Here is a 24,057-nt window from a genome sequence, read left to right as displayed (position 1 = left end):
TTCCTGGACTAGCCCTGGGAAGTCTTTCATGATGAATCTGACCTGAAGCCAATCTCTTTTGTCTTTTGTGCTGCTTCTCCTGGCAGAATGTCTATGTAGCACAGCCACGTGTGGGAGCCTCAAGGAGGCTCAACTTGTCGCCCCACCTCACCAGCGAGCTCTTCTAGAGTGCACAGGGGCAGTAGCTACAGAGCGCTCAGCACATGCACCCTGGGCTGTTTGCAACTGCCAGCCTTTTTTGCAGCTTGGAGGCCACTTCCTCTCCGTCTAACTCTTCCAAGCTCCCTCCCCTGCTCCAGGTCTCTTTTTGCCCCCCTCAGAATTTATTTCTACAGCATCTTCCCTAACCCCCATTAATCACTTGATTATTCTTCAAGGATGAACAATCTTTAGGGCTGTGGCGCAGACTCCCCCAAATCATTTTCCTTCTGCTGGGAAATAAACACAGCTGATTGTAGCTGTGCTACATCTTTGCTAAAAAATTCTCAATGGTTCCCAGGTGCCTCTAGGTAAATTCCAGCTCCTCAGTCTGTCAGTGAAGGTCCTACCCCCGCCTCCATCCCATTAGCCAGCAGACCTTCCTAGTCTTCCTTCCACCACCCCAACCAGCTCATGGGGCCCCTGAGTGCGATTCTCTCCTACTCCAGAGTGCAACCGCGCTTTCAGTTCCCAAACCCAAGTTATGCCTAACACGAATTGATTCAGCCCAAAGGTCACTTCCCTGGTTCTTCCTGGTGGAAAATTTTCCATCTTTTGAACCGTCATTGGCACTTTTGCTTCCTCACTTTCAGTCTGGTGTTCTGATTTTTTCTCGGTAAGTGTTTAGTCGAGGGCAGAATCTTTTAAAATCTGCACTTCCCCTCTGACTGACTCAGTAAATGTTTAGTTTCCTGTCCCTATCTGTAAAAGCCTTCTTCCCCATGAACTCAAGCCGTGTCTCCTTCATTAGACTGAAAATCTCCCAGAGCAGAGCGTCTCCAATTTAAGGATCATTCCAATCCTTTGGGGACTTTGTTAACATGCAGATTCTGACTCGGCAGGTCTGCAGAGGGGACTGAGACTGCATTTCTAACAAGCTGCCAGGTGACGCTGAAGCCAGTGCCTGGACCACATTAGAGCAGCGGGAAGGCAATACCACCTGTTGATCAGGCGACAGCTCATGTCAGTGGAGTCGGGCTGGGCGCCCAGATGGATGAATGAAAGGATGAGAGGGTCGGTCCTGCCCCCCGGAGGAAGTGGAGGCCGCCCGGAGGTTGTCAGCGAGTCTGGCCAGCACACTTACCTATGGTGGAAACGACGGTGCCCACGAAGTAGAAGGCGCCGGTGAAGTCCCAGCGCGGGCGGACGTTGTCCACGCGGATGCCGGCCCGAGTGGCCTCCTCGTAGTGGCGGAGGAAGCCGCGCAGCTCGTCGCGGCTCAGGTTGTGGCCGCGGCTGAAGTTGGCCAGGCGCTCCTCCCAGCGCTGCTTGGCCTGGCGCTCGTGCGCCAGCTCCAGCGCGGAGAAGACGGCGGCGCCGCCCAGCAGGTAGAGCACGATGAGCGCGGCCAGCAGCAGAAAGCGCGCGTTGTCCTCGTTCAGGTGGCCCGGGCCCCAGCTGAAACCCCGGCCAGCCATGGCCGGGCCCCCGGGGGCAGCCCCCAGGCCCACGGCACCGGGCGTCGGCGGAGTCTCGCCCACACCCCCGGGAAATAAGGGCCCCGGCGCTCAGCCAGCTCCCGGGCGCCCCACCGCCGGCTCGCCCATGACCGCCGGGCTCTCCCGCAGGCCGCGAGGCTCCCCCGGCCGCCGCCTCGGTAGCTCCTGTGGCGCCAGCTCCCCACGTCCTCCTTGACTCCTAGTTTCAAATCCGCTTTGTCGCCGCCGTTCCCCTCCACTCCCCCTGCTCTCCTCGGAGTTCTCCTTAACGCTGAAGGTCCCGGGGAACGGGCGCAGAGTCCACGTCTGCTTGGCGCTGGGATGCGGGCGCAGTTTCCACCCCGGCTCCCCGTCCGGCTCAGATAGGGGAGGGGGCGTGGCGCGTCTTCAGGGCAAGCTCGAGCGAACTCGAGTTTCCCGCAAAGAGAAGGTCGCGGGGCGGGGCGGCGGGGGGGGGGGGGGCGGTCCGGAGGTCTGCGGGTAAGCAGAGCGCCGGGGTCCTGGGTCCTGGTTCCTTTGACTATCGCTTCGCAGGCCGCCGACGGCTAGGACGCGGGTGTCAGTCTGCTGGCTTTGTAGGTGCCTCCCCAGGTAGATCGACGATGGTGCCTCCTAGTTGTGGTCGTGGTGTCGCGCTGAGCCTGTGGCCTCCCGAGTCTCGGAATCGGCTGCCGGGGCTTAGGGCTGGAGGGGGTCCAGGGCGGGCGCACGGAGAGAGGGGCTGTGCTGAGCGGCGTCCGAGGGCTGCGGCGTCTGAGGGCTCCGACCTCCGGCCGGGCCCCAACGCTGCGCATCCGTTGGGCGGACGGGCTGGAGAGAGGAGACCAGAAAGGGAGGCTGGAACAGGGAGCAAAGGAAGTTAGGGGCTTCTCCCCCGGGCAGCCTCCCTCGCCTTGACCATGCCAGAGCGCCCTTGGTCTCTGGATCCTGCGCGGGGGCGTCCTCTGCGCCTACTAGTAGGCTCCGCCCGGACCAAGCGCGCACCGCGAGCCAGCCCCGCTTCCGGAGAGGAGGCCAAATACTGGGGGCTGGAAGGGCTCCGCGGCCAGGAGACCTTGACCTTGGAGCGTTCCATCTCTTCCCCCCGGGCTTGGCTGCCTAGTGCGTTCCAGAGTTTTGCCTGGACGCGGGGTCCGCGCAGAAGGCATCCCCCACCTCATGCAGAACAGTAGCAAGGCTCTCCAGCAAACCGCCGGGGCCCCCTCCCCGACACCCCGCCTTGTAGCGGGCGCTGGCGCCGCTGCCGCGCTCAGATCTCACCTTCCGGGGAGCGCCCTCTCCGCGCCGCTCCGTCGGGACTGTTCCCGGGCCTCCTGGCAGCCGCGGCCCTGCCCTGCCAGCCGGCGCGCGGAGCACAGGTCCGCACCGCGCTCTGCCTTCTCAGGCGGGCGCGCTCCGACGCTGCAACAGGTGGAGCCGTGCGGCTGCCAGCTGCGGCGACTCCACCCTGTCGCCCGCCTCCTTGCGCGCGGGCCCGCCTCCTAGGCTGGTCTCCGCGGGTAGACGCCCGGCGTTCGAAGGGCCGACCCGGGGCTGCAGTGCTCCCACCAGGGCGCGCAGATCTGGGTAGTGGATGTAGAACCGGCTGGTGGGACGCTCAGCCGGTCCGCGTGGGCCCTCCGGGGCCGGGAGAGGGCGCTCTGCCCCCTCGAGACACATCCCGCCCCCGCCCGCGCACACAGCCCCGCGCGGCCCTCCGGAATCACCCGCCCGGGCGTGTGGGAGCGAATCTGTACGCGGAGAGGAATGGATACGTGGGCATCTTCCCACCTTCCGAGAGAGCGGTTTCAGGCTCAGAGCCCCACACACCACCCTTACGCACCAGGAGCAGAGACAGAAGGGCTAGGAGCCCTGTTGAGTAAAACCGTGTGATTTCGAATAAAGAAACACAGCTCTGGCGAGTGCATTTTCATCAGAAACCCTGGTGCTGTTAGCAGTTCTCTCGGCTCTGTTACTCCCCAATGCCCCTCTTTCATCTAGCCTTCTGAGGGGCAAGAACTTTAGGGGCATCGCGAGAATAGGTGCATGTGTATACACCCAGGGTGAGCACTGCAATTACCTTTTAAATCCATTTTATTATGAAAAATTTCAAACATTCTAAAAAGTTGAAAGAATTTTACAGTGAACACCCGTATACCCACCACCTAGATTCTACAATTAACATGTTACTATACTTGATTTATTAGATATCTACCCGTCCCTCTGTCCATCCATCAACCCATCTTGTTTGGATGCATTTCAGAGTAAGTTGCAGAGCTTGGTGCACTTCCGCCCTCATCCCCAGTACTTCTGCCTGCATATCACTACGTAGGGTTCAATATTTACTTGCAGAATTTTTTTTCCTTTTCGGATAAAATTTACATACAATGAAATGCACAAATCTTAAGTGTATCATTAGGTGAGTTCTGACAAATGGGTACACCTCTGCAAATCACCTATCCAACCTACCAACCAAACATCACCAACAGGGTCCCCCTAAGTCCCTTCCCTGTAACTGCCTACCCACATTCCTCCAGAGAAAACCACTGTTCAGAATTTTTCTACCATCGATTACTTTCGCTTTTATACAAGTGTTTTTTTTGTTCTAAATCTCCATATAAATGGAATCATGCCGATATGTACTCTTTTGTGGAAAACATTATGTTTTTGAGATTTACCCATGTTATATGTCTTAGTAATTCCTTCCTCTTTATTGCTAGTTTTTCATTGTTTGGGTATACCATAGTTTGTTTATTCATTCTCTTCCTATTGATAGAAAGGAGAACTGTTAGAAAATTTTGGTCATCATAAATAAAACTGTTAGGAACATTCTTGTACAACTATGTAGACATATGTTTTCATATCTCTTACGTAAAGACCTAGGAGCGGAATTGCTGGGTCATAGGGTAGGTATGTATTTTGTTTTATGAGAAACTGCCCGACATTTTCCCAAAGCAGCTGTACTGACAGTGTACAATAGTTCTGGATGCTCCGTATCTTTGTCAACATTTGGCAGTATCAGTCATTTTAATTTTAAAACTACTGGTGGATGTAGCAATATCTCACTGTGGTTTTAATTTGCATTTCCCTGATGTCTAAAAATACTGGTGGATGTAGCGATATCTCACTGTGGTTTTAATTTGCATTTCCCTGATGTCTAATGTGCTTACTGGCCACTTGTGTACCTTCTCTTGTGAATTTTCTGTTGAAATATTTTGCCCACTTAAAAAGTTAGTTTCTCTGTTACTGAATTATAGAGATCCTTTATATATGCAGGATACGAGTCCTTTCTCAGATACATATCTTGCAAATATTTTCTAACTCTGATTTGCCTATTTATTTTCTTAAATATGTTTTCTGTATGTTTGGTGCCCTTTGAGAAATCATTATCTCCTTCAAGGTTGCATAGGTTTTCTGTCTCCCCACACTTTTGTATTTGGGTCTATGATCCATTTAAGTTTGTTTCCTTATGGTATGAGGTAAGAGTCAAATGTCATTTTGTCCAGGTGGATTTCCAGTTATTCCAATGCTATTTGTTGAAAAGATAAATATGCCTGAGTTTCAGGAATTTAATTTGTTCATTATTTGCCCACCCTTATGCTAATACCACAGGATTTACATTACTTATAGCTCTATAGTAGGTCTTTAGTGGGACTATAATTGAGTCCTCTAACTTTGCTCTTCTTTTTCAAGATTCTTTGGATGTTATAAAACTTTTACACTTCCACTAAAAAAATCATAGAATCAGCTTAATTTCCTCCAAAAAGCTGTGGGATCTTGATTTCTGGGATTGTGTTGGATCTATTTTGGGAAGAACATCTTGACAATTCATGAAAGAGGTATATTCCTCTATTTATTTAGGGTTTCTTAACCAAGTTTTCATATGGAGATTTTGCACATCTCTTGTAAATTCATTCTAAAGTATTTTATATTCTTTTGATGTTATTGTAAATGGAATTTCAAAATTTTACTTTTCAATTGTTTGCTGTAGTCCATAAAAATACACGATTGTTGCAAAAGTACTTGAATTCTTCAATCTTGCTACTTTAGTCATCAGTTGTAGATGTTTTGTTGATTCCTTTAGGAGTTTCTTTGTAAATAATCATGTCATCTACAAGTTTTGCTTTTTTCTTCCTGATCTTTATCATCTTTTCCCCCTCTTGTCTGCAATGGCTAGAGCCTCAGTACATTATTCAATAGAAGTGGAAGCAGATATCCTTGTCTTATGATCTTAGGAGAACACTTTCCTTTTATCATCATTTATATAATGTTAGCTGTGGGGTTTTCATAGAAACTATCGGATTAAGGAAGTTTCCTTTTATTGTTGTTTCTAGTTTTCTGGTGTTTTTTGTTTTTTGTTTTTTTCGAGACGGAGTCTCGCTCTGTCGCCCAGGCCGGAGTGCAGTGGCGCGATCTCGGCTCACCGCAAGCTCCGCCTCCCGGGTTCACGCCATTCTCCTGCCTCAGCCTCTCAAGTAGCTGGGACTACAGGCGCCCGCCACCACGCCCAGCTAATTTTTTGTTTTTTAGTAGAGACGGGGTTTCACCGTGTCAGCCAGGATGGTCTCGATCTCCTGACCTCGTGGTCCACCCGCCTCGGCGTCCCAAAGTGCTGGGATTACAGGCGTGAGCCACTGCGCCTGGCCGAGTTTTTTGTTTTTAATGAAGCATCAATGAGTACTGAATTTTGTTAAATGCCATATCTGCATCTATGGTGATGATCATATAGTTTTCTCCTTTATTCTGCTAATATGTTGTATTTCACTGATTGCCTTTCTAATGTTAAGCCAATCTTGCATTTCTGGGATATGTTGCACTTGGGGTTTCCACTCTATTCTTTTTATTCCTCTACTTCTGAGTTTACTCTTCTTCTTTTTCTAGCTTCTTATGGTGGATGTTTAGATCACCGATTTTAGACCTTTCTTCTTTGCTAATGTTAGTGTTGCTGGACTTTTCCTTAGTTCAGCTAAAGATGGGGTCCTTGTCCATCCTACGGCCATGAAAATTTAGGTTCGCAGAGGGTTTGAAGGGTGAGTAACGCAGGGCTTTATTGGGTGAAAGGGAAGAAAAGGGAGAAGCAGGGACTCTTACTAGGCCAGAGTCCCTGCTAGAGCGCTTCCCGCCGGCAGCTTGAATCCCAGGTTCCACACAAGAAGAGGAGGGGCCGGGCTCCTCCCTGCTGCAAGGGTCGTGAACTTCCCCAGGCTCCAGCCCCACCTCAGTAGGCAGGCTGGTTGGAGCTTCTCCAGCGACCCCCTCTCACTTGGCTCTCATTAGTATTTTTAAACTATACCTTTCCCTGTTAGCCTGGTGCTAGCTGCATCCTAAAAATTTTGGTATGTTGTATTTTCATATTTTATTCATATTATTTTCTGATTTTTTTTGGGCACATGATTTAGAAGCGTGTTGCTTAATTTCCAAATATCTGGAGTTTAAAAAAGACACATTATTTATTTCTAACTTATTTCCAGTGTGTTCAGAGAACCGTATTCAGTATGTTTTCAATCTTCCTAAATTTGTTGAGACTTATTTAATGGTCCAACCAGATGGTCTATTTTAGTGAATGTACTATGTGCATTTGAAAAGAAAGTGTATTCTGCAGTTGTTGGCTGTAGTGTTCTATAAATGTCAGTTAAAAGTAATTGATGGTATTTTTATGATCTATCTTTACTGACATTCGATCTAGTTATTCTATTGATTGGTGAGAGGAATATTTAAAATCACCAGCTGTAACTGTGTAATCGTCTATTTCTACCTTTATGTCACTTTTTGTTTCATGTACTTTTAAGCTGTTATTAAACATATGCATTTATAATTATTGTATCTTATTGGTGTAGTGACCCTTTTATTAATATGAAATGTCCCTCTTTATCTCTGGTAATACCCTTTGCCTTGAAGTTTACTTTATCTGATATTAATCCAGTCACCACATTCTTTTGCTTGACATTTGCATGGTATCTTTTCCCATCCATTTACTTTTAACTTATCTGTGTAGTTTATGTATTTTAAGTGGACTTGCTGTGAACAGCATGCAGTTGGGTCTTTTTGGGGGGAATTTGTGTCAGTTCTGATAATCTCCATGACTGATCAGACCAATGCTGGTCAATAGAATTTACATGATAATGGAAATATTTTATATCTGTGCTCTTCAATATACTAGTGAAATATGGGAGTCACTACTGAGCACTTAAAATGTGGCTACTGCAACGAAGAGACTGACTTTTAAATTTTATTTAATGTCAATTAACAAGTATCGCACGTGGCCTGTGGCTGCCGTCTTAGTGCAGATAGAGACCATTTACATTTAATGTAGTTGTTTATACGACTGGACTTAAGTCTGCCATTTTACTATTTGTCTTGTTTGTCCCCACTATTTTTGGCTTCTCTGTTCCACCTTTCCTGACTTCTTTTGGATTAACTGGGTCTTTTTAGTTAATAGAGTATTTTTCAGAGCAGTTTTAAGTTCACAGCAAAATTGAGAGGAAGGTACCCGTTTCCCAAATACCCCTGCTCCCCCACACACGTAGCCTCCCCCAACAGAGCGGTACATTTGTTATAACTGACGAATCTCCATTAACACATTATCAAAGTCCATAGTTTATATTAGGGTGCACTTTTGGTACTGTACATTCTATGGGTTTGGACAAATGTATAATGACATGTATCCACCATTATAGTATCACACAGAGTAGCTTTACTGCCCTAAAAATCCTCTAGGCTCTGCCTATTCATCCTACCACCCCCACTCCTGCAGCCTCTGGTCTTTCAACTGTCTCCAAAGTTCTGCCTTTTCCAGAATGTCACATAGGTATAATCATACAGTATGTAGTCTTTTCATATTGGCTCCTCTCACTTAGCAATGTGGATCTACGTTTCCTCTGTGCCTTTTCATGACTTGATAGCTCATTTTCTTAAGAGTGCTGGATAATAGTCAATTATCTGGATGTACCACTGCTTATTTATCCATTCACCTATTGAAGAACATCTTGGTTGCTTTCAGGTTTTGGCAGTTATGGATAAAATTGCTATAAACATCTGTGTGCAGGTTTTTGTGTGGACATAAGTTTTCAACTCCTTTGGGTAAATATTAAGAAGTGCAATTGCTGGATCATATGGCAACTATATTTAGTTTTATAAGAAGCTGCCAAATTGTCTTCCAAAGTGGCTGTACCATTTTGCGTTCCCATGAGCAATAAATGACAGTTGCTGTTGCTCGATATCCTTGCCAGCATTTGGTGATGTCAGTGTTCTGGATTTTGGCCATTCTAATAAATGTGTAGTGGTATCTTATTGTCTTAATTTATACTTCTCTGATGACATATGATATGTGGAGTATCTTTTCCTATGTGTATTTGCCACGTGTATATTTTGGTGAGGTGTCTGTAGCCTATTTCTTTTTAAGGGACAGAGCCTTGCTCGGTTGCCCAGGCTGGAATTTAGTGGCACAATCATAGCTCACTATAGCCTTGAACTCCTAGGCTCAAGTGATCCTTCTGCCTCAGCCTCTCAGGTAGCTGGGACTACAGGCATGCACCACCATGCCCAGCTAAGTTTTTTTTTTTTTTTCCTTGTTGCCCAGACTGGTCTCAAACTCCTCGTTTGGCCCATCTTTTAATCTCATTGTTTTCTTATTGTTGAATTGTAAAAATTCTTTGTATATTTTGGTTAACAGGGCTTTATCAGATAACTGTTTTGCAAATATTTTCTCCCAGTCTGTGGCTGGGAGAAAATATTTTTATTCTCTTAATAGTGTCTTTCTCAGAGCAGACATTTTTATCTATTGGCTTTTTAGCTCTATCTCTACGTTATTAAGTGGTTGCTCCAGGGATGAAGGTTTCACAGCTAAGAGCTAACTAACATGGTATCACTTTGCATAAAATATAGATAGCTTACTGTATAGGGTCCTTTCCTATTCCCTTCCCTGCATCTATTATGCCACGATTGTCATTCAAATTATTTACATATGCTAAAATCCCACCAATTGTTTTTGTTTTTGTTTTTGCTTTTTTTGAGATGGAGTCTTGCTCTGTCGCCAGGCTGGAGTGCAGTGGCACAATCTCGGCTCACTGCAACCTCCACCTCCTGGGTTCAAGCTATTCTCCTGCCTCAGCCTCCTGAGTAGCTGGGACTACAGGCATGTGCCACCATGCCCAGCTAATTTTTTTATTTTTAGTAGAGATGAGGTTTCACCACGTTGGCCAGGATGGTCTTGATCTCTTGTTCTCATGATACACCCGCCTTGGCCTCCCCAAGTGCTGGGATAACAGGTGTGAGCCACCGCACCCGCCTATTGTTTACTTTAAACAGTAATGCACAGTTTAAAGAGGAGAAAGAAGACATCCTTTGTATTTACTCAGATGTTTACTATTTTCAGTGCCTTTTATTCCTTCTTAAAGATTTGAGTTTCCCTCTGGTAAAATCTCCTGTTAGCCTGAAGAACTTCCTCTAGCATTTCTTGTAATTTAGATCTGCAAATTCTCTTAGTTTCCTTTTATCTGAAAATATTAGTTTTTTGGTATTCATTCTTGAAATATATTTTTGCTAGATACAGATCTCTGGGGTGACTTTTTTTTCCTTTCAGCGTGTTAAAGATGATGTTGCACTGTCTTCTGGCCTCCAATGTTTCTAAAGAGAGGTCAGCAGTCATTTAAATCATTACTCCCTAGTTTCCTGTAGCTGATTTCAATATTTTCTCTTTAAGTTTGGTCTTCAGTAGACTATGATGCACCTAGATGGGGTTTTCTTTGTATTAATCCTGCTTATTATTCACTGAACTTCTTGAATCTGTAACTTTATGTCTGTCACCAAATTTGGGAGTTTTTCGGCCATTACCATGGGAACTTTTTTCACATTCTTGCACAGTTTTAATAGCTGCTTTAATAGCTTTGACTAGAACTTCTTGGGGTTGATCTCCTTTGTCTCTTCTCTTGAGAATGAGGCATAATTTTTTGTTTATTCAGATAGTGAATAATTTTGGATTGTATCCTAGACATTGTATTTAGTGTATAATTTACATTGTGTTGTAGAAACTCAGGATTCTCTTATATTCCTCTGAAAAATAATTATTTTAAAACATGCAGTTAACTCGTTGAACTCAGTGACAAAACTGTCTCCCCTGCAGTGGGAAGTAGTTCAACTTTTAGTTCAGTTCTTTTAGCCTTAGTTCTGCATGCATAGTTCAGTGGTCAGCTAGAGATTTGAGCAGTTTATATACAGAATTTAGGAATCCCCTCTCTGGCTTGCTTTTCTGTTATTTCCCCCTTTACTCTCAAGAGGCTGTGATGCTCTGAACTCTCTACTCTGGTTCCTCAAGCCAGCGAGACTGTAGATTGTACACTGGAGGCTTACCTGTCCTGCACGGTGCATGGACGCCTGGCCTCAGGCTAACGGTGGTAAAAAAACAGGTAACTCACACAGTCCCGTGCCCTTCCTCCACTGACTCCTCTCCGGTATCTGCCTGCTTTTGGTCTATTTCAGTATCTTTAAGAAGTTGGTTTTTAAAGAAGGTTTTTTTCCAGAGCTTACAGTTTTTATTTGCTAAAGAATTGGTCCAATAGGAACTCTTTGGCTCTGCCAAAAACCTGAAGTCACCTGGTTTCCCCCAACATTGTATAATGACATTTTCAAACACATCAAAGAAGAATTTTACAATGGCAGCTTGTAAATTGACCACTTAGATTGGACAATTAAATTTTTATTTACTTGCCTGATCATGTATCTACTTGTCCATTAATATATCTTACATTTTATGCATTTCAGAGTAAACTGCAGACATCCATTTACTTGCCCCTAAATACTTCAGCATGTATATCATTAACTGGAATTCAACAACTGTTTAGTTTTTTCCTTTCTGATGTAGAATTTACATACAATGAATGCACATATCAGGATTTACATTGAGTATTTTAAAAATCAGCTTTATTGAACTATAATTTACATACAATAAAAATTACCAATTTGGTATATAATTCAAGGAGTTTTGTTAAATGTTACCAATGCCACAATTATGGTAGAAACATTTCTATAACCTCTAAAAGTTCCCTCATGCAGTCAAGTCCTTCTCCCGACCCTTGCACTTACTTTTAAGCCACTTAATTATACTTTGAGCACAAGTGGGGGCCACTCCCTAGAACAGGAATTGGAGTCCCTTCACTGCCAGATGTGTCCTGGGGGTGGGGGCTGGGGGCAGGGACACAGAAGGGATGGAAAAGTGGAACCAGGTCTCAGACTGGGCACACAAAAGTGTCTCTTGGTTGTCTCTAGAAAGTAGTTAAGTAGCTCATTAAAGCCATTACATCTGCTCCTCTACCTAAAGGCAGATTCTGCCAATCCAAGCACAATTAAAGATGCTCATTTCTTGAGTGTGCTATGGTATTAGAGGAGATCAAGAAGCAGGATTTAAGAAGACTGAAACCTTAGGTTCACATACTTCTTTGAGCCTCGGTTTCTTCATTTATAAAATGGACTTCTTCCTGTGGGTGAAGTGGGACATGCCAGGCATGTAAGAGACACTCAGATATTTACTGTATGGATGCACCTGGTAAATGGTAAGGTTCTTGGCCAAGTATTTATTTTTAATCCCCAGCATGTTGTTTCTGATATTGAAGGAAGGTGACTGTATATCCTTTCTTTGCAAACTTAGGAGTGTCTTGTGTCAAACTTAGACATTCTCTTAACATCTAAAAACACTTGTCCGATCCCTCCCACCACACAGGTGACCCTCTCTCCAGCCACTTCTCCCCAAGCCATTTGGTGGCCAGTCACCAGCCCATTTTTCACACCCTCACCAGTGGTGCACACTGCCCAGGCCCTTCTCCCTTGGACCTCCCCGGTAGCACATCACAACTCCTTCCTTCCTTTCAGAGAAGCCTTAGAATCTGTCTGTCCTAGTAACTTTCCCTGCTTCCTTCCTACCCATTCAGATCCTCCCCTCCCATATCAGTGAGTTTATATCAAGCATCTGAACCAAAAGGTCAGCGTTCCCAGCAGGAGATGAATGGCTCTGCATGAGGGGGCTTTACTGACTGCGAGGCAAGCCCAGCCAGCCAACCTAAAGGCCCTCACCTCTACCTTCTCCCTCTTCACCAGCTATCAACTCACTCTTGGGGTTCACATTAACATGCATTCCCTAATTTCCCCAACCCCACCAATGAGATGCTGCCACTTCTCTCTGGGAGGCAGCAGGTATCACTAAAACAGTACTTGTAGGACAGGAAGTACGCTGCTCAGCTCTGCAGAGTTGTTCAGGGTGTGTTTCTGGGAGGCTCAGTCTAGGGAGGAAGACTTCCTTGTGAGCGGAGCCCCTTTCTGTGGGATGCAAAAAGGAGCTCCGTGGCCAAGATTCTTAAATCTATCCATCTTCCAGAAACAACTTCCATTTAGTAGTCTGGAAGCAGTATTTGTGGAAGAATGCTAGTTTCCAAAAGGATGGGTTTTATCTTCTATACTTAATTGCCCCAGAGGCTGCCGGTTCCAAGCACTTTTATTTACTGCTAACAAATACAAATCGTTACAACTCACATTTCTGAAGTTCTTGCCACTGGTCAAAAGCACCACTTCATTTGATCATTATTACAACCCCATGAGGCAGGCAGGACAGGTATTAGTCCTGTCCTTAAAATGAGAAAAGGAAGACTCAAGAGGCGTTACTGCAATGCCTCAAGGTCTCACCGCTTGGAGGAAGCAGAGGTGGGACTAGACAATTCTAATGAACCCTGAGTGTCTTGTGGCTGAGTCACCTCTCAGGCTTCAGTCAGATCTCAGGCCATTACCAGGTGAGTATCTGTCTTCATTCAGGGTGGATGAACGAGGGAACCTGGAAAGGAACACACTCATCGATATGTAAATTGAAGCAAAAATAAGTCTACTGTGTGCTACACACAGATATTTTCATTAAAAAGTGCTGGTCATGGCCGGGCACAGTGGCTCACACCAGGAGTTCCAGACCAGCCTGGGCAATATGGCAAAACCTTGTCACTACAAAAAAAAAAAAAAAAATTAGCTGGGCGTGGTGGCACGTGCCTATAGTCCCAGTTACTCCGGAGGCTGAGGCAGGAGAATTGCTTGAGCTTGGAAGGTCAAGGCTGCAGTGAGTTATGATTGCACCATTGCACTCCAGCCTCGGGGACAGTGCTAACCCTGTATCAAGGAAGAAAAAAAAAAAGTGCTGGTCATGACTCTTAAATTGATTTTGCCCTCTCCAGCCTGGGCAACGGTGCTGACCCTGACTCAAAAAACAAAAGTGCTGGTCATGACCCTTAAATTGATTTCAGGATTCACTAAAGGGTTGTGACCCATAGTTTAAAAAATCACTGTTGTAGGACACAAGGGTTCACTAATTTATGCGACTTTTTCAAGAAACTTTAAAAAATATTTCTCTACTTGGTTTCCTTTTGCTTTTCAATATATTCTACAAGTTTGCACAAATTATTTAAGAGGCATAGGTTTCTGTGGTGCAATATTAATAGGTCACCTAGGGACGCTTCTCACTGTGGAGGAGACATCAGGCATTTTCTGTCTCCCTTTGGAGAACTTCCCATCTGCTCCCTCCCTCCCTCCCCATCAGGGGCAGCCCCAGGATCTGGAGTAATTGGATCAGGAAAGGACTTGTGACTCAAGATGGCCAATCCCATGCGTCCAGGGACTTTTCCTGGAGTTGTTGAGTATTTTCTCTGGAATAAGGAGCTGGAAGAAAGATGGGATCCTAGTGCCACGGGGGAATCTTGGCCTCCAAGTATGGAGAGCTTGCTTGAGAATGAATGATGCCCACATTCTGGAAAGCAGAGCTGAAAGTTGGAGACAGTCTGTTACATTAGGGATTCCCTGGCTCCAGCACAGTTGCCAGACTTTTGTTAAAGTCTCTTTCATTGTACAAATCTAATTAACCTGGTTTCTTGTAACTATAAAAGAAATCTAATGTATTCTTTCATAAAAATATTCATAAAATATTGAGTAGCAAACATTTGAGGCTTTTAAATTTTAGTAATGTCAATTATATGAGAACAAAATCAGCATTCAGTTTAACTGTTAATTTCTAAAGAACCTATAAGCAAACAGCCATCCAGGGCATACACAGTAGCATCATCTGTGTCCTCAGGTCCAGAAAGGGATAGCATTGGCTTAGCTAGGATAGACTTAGCACCTCAGATGGGGCACAGATCTTGTTCATTAACCAGCTGTGTAACCCTGAACCTTATTTTTCCCTCTATATAATAAAATTAAGATGGTATCACCTGCCCCATTGTGTGAAGATGTATATACCTATGATCATAAATTACAATTTGAGTTACCCATAATAAATGCCCCATGCATGCAATTTCCCCTTTGCCTTTCCTTTCTAAGCTTCTCTTTGTGTATAATGAAAAAGGTGACTGGTCCAGATGCCTTCCAGTTCTTGATAAAAGCAATGGACGCCAGGTGTGGTGGCTTGTGCCCATAATCCCAGCTACTGCGGAGCCTGAGGCAGGAGGACTGCTTGACGCCACAGTGAGTTATGATCGTGCCACACAGCCCTCCAGCCTGGGTGACAGAGCAAGACTCCATCTCTTTAACAAACAAAAAAAAAATAGCAAGGGGCTCTTTGAAAACTTTGCTACAAAGGGAACAGGAGACACTGCAACATGTGCCTTAGATACATGAACCATAAAGTTGGTCAGACTGTGGAGCTTCTTCTAGGCCTACTGTGAATAAAATATAATTTATACACATCGATTGAATTCTGCTTTAAAACAGACTTGATTGGAACTCTGTGAAATACGGGACAGGAGTTGCACCAAGACTTGCATGCTCTGCACACCACCCGCTAGTGTGGGCTGCCTCTTGCCCTCCCCATCTCTGGTATCTCCCATGCTGCCTTCTCTTCTGACATTGGCCTCATTCCTCCAGCTCTGTGCTTTAGATCTACTGAGTCAACAAAAACGGTAGGTTTCAGAAAATTTAATAGATCATACTTAACAGTGCAAGTGTTCAGCCCTTGATGCTCTTACCTGAAAGGAGCCCACTCCACTTGTAGGTCTGGCTTTAATAATTCCATGGCTTAGTCCTGCACCCTGATGTGACATTTAGTGGGTGACTTTATGTGCTGCTAGTTGGTTCTGTCATGTCAACCACAATTTGCTGTTACAGTGGATGAAAGCGTACCCAGTCTCGTATATATAGTTACATATCACGTATGCCAAATGTATTAGTCCATTTTCATACTACTATGAAAAAACACCCGAGACTGGGTAGTTTATAAAGAAAAAGAGGTTTAATGGACTCACAGTTCCACGTGGCTGGGAAGGCCTCACAATCATGGCGGATGGTGGAGAAACAAAGGCACAACTTAACATGATGGCAGGCAAGAGAGCACGTGCAGGGAAAACTCCCATTTATAAAACCATTAGTTCTCATGAGACTTATTCACTATTACAAGAAGAGCATGGGAAAAACCCACCCCCATGATTCAGTTATCTTCCACCAGGTCCCTCCCACAACATGTGAGGATTATGGGAGCTACAATTCAAGATGAGATTTGGGTGGGGACACAGCCAAGCCATATCTCAAAGCCTGCCCCTTGGCTGGACCTTGGGAACATCTGCTGCCTGGATCCTCACAGCAGTATAGGATGACCCTGGAGCTAAAATGCCTGGGTTCAAATTCCAGCTCCGCCACTTGCCAGCTATGCGACTTTTCAAAAATAACTGTTATTTCTCTATCTGTAAATGGAGATGACGGTGGTATGTCTTTGATAAGGTTATGAAAATTTAAATAAACACAAAACCCATAGAAGAGTTCCTGGCACAAAGCGCTCAGTGCTTGCTGGCCAATGTTAATGCTCAAGGACCAGTGGACACAGACCAGGCTGAGTTGATCACCAGCCTCCAGGTGGGCCTTGGTCATGTCATTGCTGACATTCCCAGGAGCATATGGCCACAGACCACCTTTGATCTCTCATTTTTTGGATGTGTGAATCCTATTATATAAGCAGTGGCCACCAAACTTACTAGTTGATAGAAACACAGTAAGAAATTGTACAGTTTATGGTATTCTTTTGTCCTGGATTTGCTTGAAATAAGTAGGCTACTAAACTTGGAAATTTTGTCAAAGATTTTATAAGATGATCTGACCTAGGCATAATGTGGTGTTAGTACCATATTCACACTGGAAATCACGTAATACTGTATTAATTTATATTAGGGATAACTATATAACTTCCACTAAAGAATCCAGGAAAACCAAGCTGAACTTGTGTGTAGTGCAGTGCAGGAAGGTGTGCACTTTTGAGACAGCAGAGTCTTGGTTCCATTGCTTACCGTGGACTTTAAGTTATTTAACTCCCTTGAACCTCAGTTTCCTCATCTGTAAAATAGGTCTAATAAGGCTGCACGTGGTGGCTCATGCTTGTAATCCCAGCATTTTGGGAGGCCTAGGCAGGCAGACCAGGAGTTCAAGACCAGTCTGGCCAACATGGCGAAAGCCCATCTCTACTAAAAATACAAAAAATAGCTGGGCATGGTGGCAGGTGCCTGTAGTCCCAGCTACTTGGGAGAATCACTTGAACCTGGGGACTGGAGGTTGCAGTGAGCCGAGATTGTGCCACTGTACTCCAGCCTGGGTGACAGAGCAAGACTGTATCTCAAAAAAAAAAGGGGGCTAATAATGGTACATTCTTCAGGAGGTTGATGTGAAGATTAAGTGTAAAGCACTTAGACACAGGCACTGAAACACAGGAAGAACTCAGGAAACATTAGCTGTTACTGTTAGGTGGAAAAATACAGCCTTCCAAATCAGGGGCATGCAGCTTCATGCCAACAGAGGGGAGATGAGGGTTTCTTCAGTTAGGGAGAAGTAATTGTTAAACCTCAATGGGAGAATGATGGAAGCATGGTTTCCTCAAAAACATTAGGCATGTTGTGGTCAGTCCCAAAAGAAAAAAAAAAAAAAAAAGACCAATGGGTAGAACTGCTTGTTTTCTGTGTTCCCATGTGTTGATTATTTTTGGGGAGTTACTTTACTTCCCATGTGTGCTATCAGCTGTGCCAGAAAGCACAGGGTAGTGACCCTACCCCCCACTGGCCTGGCTCAGCCCTGCCCTTCCCTAAGCCCCTCACCTTGGCGAGGGGCACAGCACTGCTGTCAGGGGTTGGGCCTGGACACCTACCAAGTGCAAACTCCTTGACCATGGACTCTCCCTAATGTGACTTCAATGTTATCTATTCAGCCCATTCTGCAGAACTTCTCTCCCCATTTCCAGGTGGGGCCCCCCCAGGGCCCAGAGGAATACTACTCCAAGTGTGAGTACTACTGCCAGACTTGGAGTAGTACTCCTCTAGGCCTGGGAGGGCCCATCTGGAAATGGAGACTCAGCACGGCCGGCTGGTGCTGAGTTCAGAAAGTCAAAGCAAGCATTCAGAGACTTCCATAGCAATTTGACAGTGTTGACACAATCCAAGCACCTGACTTTATATTCTAAAAATGTTATCTGTCCACAATAGATTGGGGGAAAAACAGTCCACCTCCTTAGATACAGCCTACCACACTGCCCTGGAGCTCTGGCTGTGCAGTCCAGTAGTTAACAGAAGAGGCTTTAGGTGCTGTCTGACCTGAGTTCAGGTGCTGCTAAAGTGCACTTTGTAGAAGTATGACCTTGGACAAGCATTTTACCTTTTGAATTTCCTTCAGGAAAACACAGACAATCCTAATGACCTACCTGTAACAGTGACGGCAGTAAGCACTTGTACTATTTTCATTCTGTGCAGGCGTGGCTTAACACTTTATATGTACTAAGTCACCAGACACATCAACCCTCTACAAACGGTATTATTATCACCACCTTCATTTTGTAGTTGGGGGACCACGGCACAGAGAAGTTATATAACCTGATCTAGGCTGCACAGCCAGTAAGTGGCAGAGCTGAGATTCAAACCCTGCCCACCTGACTCCAGCTCTGAGCTCTGACCCATTTTGCCAATCCACCTCCTTGTGCTGTTATGTGGATCAGATAAGCAATGTACCCGTGTGACCCCACATAGCCATCATGTAGCTATCAATCTGCCACCATCGTCTTGATTGGCTGGGTCCTGCTCCAGAGCAGGCCAACTGACTGCAGCTGTGATGAGGATGCCCTGCTGACTGTGAGGCTTGCCTGGCACTACCTGGAAGCCTATGCTGCCCCTGCCCCAACGTGGGTGGGACCAGTGCATGGTAAGAATCGCACATTCTTTGCCACGGTCCTTTGGACACTCGGATTAAACTGCGGGGCCAGCCCCACCATGATGTCGCCTTTCACTACCAGCCCCAGGGCTCTCCCTGTTTCCTTTCCTGGCTGTTGAGCTCATCTGATGTCGAGTTGTAATGTTTTCATACATAGAGGGTAGGGTCACAAAAGGCTTAAGCCTTATCTGCAAAATCAACTGGTTAAATTAGTTCAGTAGCTTTTCAAGTTTATTTAAAAAAAGCAGAACACACAAAAATACATACAAAACCCCAGATAATGTCCTTTACAGAATCCCAATATGTACAACAGATAAAGCAGAGCCTGTCTGTTGGAAGGTGGGAGGCCCTGCAGCCCTGTCTCCCTGCCTCCTTTATCGCCACACCCCCACTGCAGCCTACAAGGTTCCTAAGGTACATTTGGAAAATCCTAGGCCTCTGAGGAACAGTTTGAAAGACTACTTTAGAAAATCTTTCAAGACTAACATTCAACTCTATCCTAAATTATAAGATAAAGAGGTTGATGACAAACTGGAAATCAGCCTCATGCAGAAGAAAACAAACAGGGTCTAAAGCACCCTAGGGAGAACGCAATGTACACAAAGCACAAAGACACTCAAGCTCTGAGCCCAGCTCACTGTGTGACCCTGGGGACATCCTTAACCTTCTAGGCCTTAGCTTCCTCACTTGTGAATTTAAGGCATCAAATTAAGTCACCTTTTAGGATTTTTTCCCAAAATACTTGTGTGCTTTTGTATGTTTCTATGAGCTGCTTCCTCTGAAAGTTTCTGGGGATACAAGAGAGACTCATTTACCCTGGGCAGGTGTTTGGGTTTGGTGGGACCTGCCTGTAAGCAGTGAGGCAGCCAGCGGGGTGCCAGGGAGAGAGGAGAAGCCTCGTAAAGCTGAAGCTGAAAGCTATGAAAAGCCGCTATGAGGACAGTCAATAGAATTCTTAGCTGCAGGGGGCTGAAACAGCACATTGGTCTCAGAGACAGATCCTAGAATCACCTCCAGCGACCCCAAGAGACGTACTCAGAAAGCTGAGAGAGGGCATGGGTGAAAAAGGAAATGATCGTGTTCTTCCTGGGTAAAGTTCTGGTGGAATGAAGGGTCCCTTTCTGGATGGAGGGTGGAAGCACAAAGTCAATCTTCAATTCCCAACAGCTGACAGCACCAAGAGATTCTATGTCACTGTGAGGATAATTTTATATCTATATAGATTGAGCATCCCTAATCTGAAAATCTGAACTGCTCCAAGATCCAGAACTTTTTGAGTGCTGACATGATGCTCCAAATGAAAATGTCCATGCCTGACCTCATGTGATGAATCACGGTCAAAAGCCTGTCAAAACTTTGTTTCATGCATAAAATTACTCAAAATATCATATAAAATCACCTTTAGGTTATTGTATATAAGGTGTATATGAAACATAAATGAATTTTGTGTTTAGATTTGGGTCCCATCCCCAAGATATCTCATTATGCTATGCAAACATTCCAAAATTCAAAAAAATCCAAAAGCTGAAACACTTCTGGTCCCAAGCATTTCAGACAGGGGATACTCAAGCAGTACGTATTTTTAACATAGAGAAGTTCACTAATTTTCTTTCCAAAACATATAAAAGTGAATTAAGAAACTAATACTTTTTTTATTGGGAATGTTAATGTCCATTAAAAGTATAACCAACATCCATTCATAAGAGTGACCTTTGGAAAGATTTTGTAAGGGTGCAAATAAGACTTTAAGGGAAGTGAACATCCAGTACAAAGAAGAGATTCCATGTTTGTGGCTCAATGTCTTACACTTAAATTTCACGGTGCCTCAAGATTCTCAGGAGGGCACCCACATGTTCCCATGCGTATCCGGTGCTTTGACATAAGGAATGTTCCATATCCATGGCCGATCTGGGGGAAAAACACATTATGTAATATTTATTTGAATAGGATCATAGAAAATGCACTCACCTGATGGTATAAAAACACTTATGTGCTTGACTCTAAACTGTGGTAGAGTATTTTCTGAACCAAGCCCAGAAGATTCTCCCCCTTCAGACAACAGCTTTTAGCAAAGGCTCCTATTAGGACACTAGGTGAGTGAACATGGGGAATGAAAAGGTTTGGCTGTGTCCCCATCCAAATCTCATTTTGAATTGCAGCTCTCATAATTCCCACGTGTCATGGGAGGGACTTGGTGGGAGGTAATTGAATCATGGGGGTGGGTCTTTCCCATGCTGTTCTTATGATAGTGAATAAGTCTCACACAAGATCTGATGGTTTTATAAAGGGGAATTCCCCTACACAAGCGCTCTCTTGCCTGCCACCATGTAAGATGTGTCTTGCTTCCCCTTCCACCATGATTGTGAGGACTCCACAGCCATGTGGAACTATGAGTCAATTAAACCTCTTTCCTTTATAAATTACCCAGTCTCCAATATGTCTTTATTAGCAGTGTGAGGACAGAATAATACAGGGAGGCAGGCAGAGACACAGGGGCAAATCCTGGTGCTGCCACTTACTAGCTGTGTCACATTGGCAAATCACTTTAACCAGAACCCCAGGTTCCTTATCTGTACCTATGTTGCGGAGCTGTCACGAGGACTGAGAAAAATCCACATAGACATTGTATCTGGCAGACAGAAAAGGCCTAACAAAGGGCAGCAATTCCTTTCTTCTTTTAGGAAGCTGAAGAAAGCAACAGTAATAGTTGGTACAGCCACAGGTGCAGCTCTCAGCTGGTCACACGTAACCAAGAGGCCCACAGTCACATTTATAAAATGTTTTTGTTCTATTGTTAAGGGTTAATAATTGATGAAACATGAAGGCCTCTGTATAAATAACTGTAGACCAATGCTGAAGAAAACAACATGCCTGGGTATGGTACAATGGAAAGGACACTGAGGACCATGTCAAGTTCCACCTCCTCCGTCCCTCTTAATACCCTAGGGAAGGCATGTGGGTTATGGCATCAAGTTCCTCCTCTATGGAATGGGAATTAATTACTTTAGCAACTGGCAGGGATTACTATGGAGCACAAATGAGAACATCTGTGAAAGCTCCTGTTGTAGGTGCTCAATAAATGTGAACTTTTCTTCATCTTAACTGATGTTTCAGAAATTGAAAACATTTCAACAAATCACTTTTACCACACATTGCCACTGCTAGAGTCAAACCATTTCAAAAGAACTATAATATGGGTAGACCGTAAATACATCACAAGGATTAAAAATAACTCCCCATATTATTGTCTTGGTAAGTGTTAGAGAAACTTCAAGGGGCTAGAATGCATATTGTAAACTGCCTCTTGGCGGGTCTGGCATGGACCACCAAGTTAAAGCAGTGTCTCCCAACTGCGAACTCGCCTCTGGGACAACCTTTCCCTTTCTCTTGAACAGAGGCAGATGGTAGGTCACAGGAAGGTCTGACAAACAATGGTATCTGCTGCTGTCTTCTCGCAGCCTCACGGTTTGTTCAGAGCCATCATACGAACAGCAGCACCCAGCAGGATAGGTAGGAAAAAATACCAAAGATGGCAGCAAATCATCAGAACGCTGTTTGTCTGTCTCTGGCTTTGGGATGGTCTGAAAGCATGAAACCAAACACTTCTTTGTTAACTAAACAAGCTTGTTAGAGAGCCATACACCTGGGTCTGTGTTGCATGCTTGTTTCCTAAGAGGCTGAGGGTCTGGCAGGGCTGACAAATCTGACTCCCCATTGCACTCATTGGCCTCAACAAGCCCTTGCTCTCTTCCACTGGAAACTCCATCTGTGCTTGGACTTCTGTTATTTACCCATCGTTCCCTGTATACTTTTCTGTTGGGTAACATCAGCTCTGCTTCATTCCCAAGGCCAACGACACCCAATTCTTGCTATATGAGTGCTATTAGACATACTATTCAGCAATGCAGGATTTTTGATACAAGCATTTACCACTCAGCCAGTAACTTAAATATCACTGTTGCATTTACTCCTCTCCCTCAAAATTAGGTCATAAATGACCAAGCAAGGACCTGGTAACCACTCTGTTGGCAAATTCCCTGTAGCTCTGCTTTTTGAGTTTTTAGCCTTTCCAATACAAAAACTAAACTCTGCTGTTTAAATGAGTAGAACGTCTATAGCTGGCTGAAAAGCCCATCACTACCTGGAGGCAAAGCTAGAAAAATAACCATAGGAGGAGAAAAGAAGGTGGTTGTGATTCTTTTAACTCATCACTCCTGGAAATCAGCATTAATACTCACTGGTTGAGAGGAAAACCTGCTTTATGCAATCCTCCTAAATTGTCCCATGAGAGAACAACTTGCCTTGTAATAATCCATGCACGTATTTAAAACATTTGTTGCATGCTGGCTAGGTGCCAGAGATTTGCTAGGTGCTATGGACAGAGGGGAATAAGCCATGCATGAAACCTCGCAGGGCTTCTAGTCCAGTGGGGAAGACAGACAAGCAGGCATGCCACAGAGGTGGAGTTCTGACCTTTTCCACATCTGTGTAGCAGTCCCCTAACCTGGCTGACATGAGAAACGCTGGGCAGCCTATTAGAGAACATTTTCCCAGGACACATGCACAGAGACCTTGTTTCAGTAGGTCTGGGTTGTGGCCTGGCAATATGCATTTTTATCAAATTCTAAAGATGATCTTGATGCAGTCAGAGTTTGGGATTCAAGGCTACGGGGATGGGAAGCTGTCTTTTTTCTGGACTATAGTGGAAGAATTTAAAAGAGGGGAGGGTCATGACCAGATGTGCATGGTAGCACTGTAGAGGATGGCTTCCAGTGGGAGGAGACCAGAACTGGGAAGATGAACAAGTAAGCAAGGCTGGGTGAGAAAGAGGAGGCCTACATTAAGGCCATGGCTGGAAGGATGAAAATGACAGCCCATGTGGTTTTGATCTCTTTATATACAGAGTCTCTGTCCCATCTCTCCCTGTGGTCATACTGTGTGCCTCTTCTGCCTCTTTAACTCTAGAACTTAGCTCTCCATGGGGAGGTAGTACCATGTAACGGGAAAGGGGGTGTGGGCATTGGAACCAGACTGCCAGTGGGGCCTTGACCAAGTTACTCTGAGTGCCCTAGATTCCTCATCTGGAAATTGGGGATTGTACTATCATACTTGCATCATGCGGTTGTGAGGATACAATGAATTAATTCATGTCAAGTGCTCATATGAGTTCCTAGTACACAAAAGTACTTAATGAATGCTAGCTGCTTTTGAGATTACTCACCTCCCTCAACTCACAGAGGATAAGGAT

General features: G+C 45.0%; 2 protein-coding genes across 13 annotated transcripts in view; both read right to left on the bottom strand.

Annotated features, from left to right (window-relative positions):
* Nucleotides 1–3,153, bottom strand: part of KCNK13 (potassium two pore domain channel subfamily K member 13) — a 125,330-nt gene extending 122,177 nt beyond the window's left edge. Inside the window, exons 1-2 of one of the 2 annotated variants that reach the window (XM_063793065.1) lie at nucleotides 2,898–3,153; nucleotides 1,283–2,447 (exon numbers count right to left, since the gene is read on the bottom strand). In XM_063793065.1, coding sequence (XP_063649135.1) covers nucleotides 1,283–1,616 — 334 coding nt within the window. In that variant the 5' untranslated portion in view covers nucleotides 1,617–2,447; nucleotides 2,898–3,153. Of the gene's footprint in view, nucleotides 1–1,282; nucleotides 2,650–2,897 lie in introns of those variants that run through there. The other variant, XM_024348852.3, reaches the window with a different exon arrangement.
* A 15,865-nt stretch (nucleotides 3,154–19,018) lies between these two features.
* Nucleotides 19,019–24,057, bottom strand: part of TDP1 (tyrosyl-DNA phosphodiesterase 1) — an 89,704-nt gene continuing 84,665 nt past the window's right edge. For 9 of the 11 annotated variants that reach the window (XR_010150820.1, XR_010150821.1, XR_010150822.1 and 6 more), the window contains one exon: nucleotides 19,019–20,717. Coding sequence is in view for 7 of the 11 variants with exons in the window: in XM_009428260.4 (XP_009426535.1) it covers nucleotides 20,625–20,717 (93 nt within the window). In the remaining 4 variants the exon portion in view is untranslated. The remainder of the gene's footprint in view (nucleotides 20,718–24,057) is intronic. The other 2 variants (XR_010150819.1, NM_001246628.1) reach the window with 1 other exon arrangement.

This window comes from Pan troglodytes, chromosome 15 (assembly GCF_028858775.2).
Source record: "Pan troglodytes isolate AG18354 chromosome 15, NHGRI_mPanTro3-v2.0_pri, whole genome shotgun sequence".
Lineage (NCBI taxonomy): Eukaryota > Metazoa > Chordata > Mammalia > Primates > Hominidae > Pan > Pan troglodytes.
The sequence above is the reverse complement of the archived record's forward strand: the minus strand, read 5'-3'. Positions and strand labels throughout refer to the sequence as shown.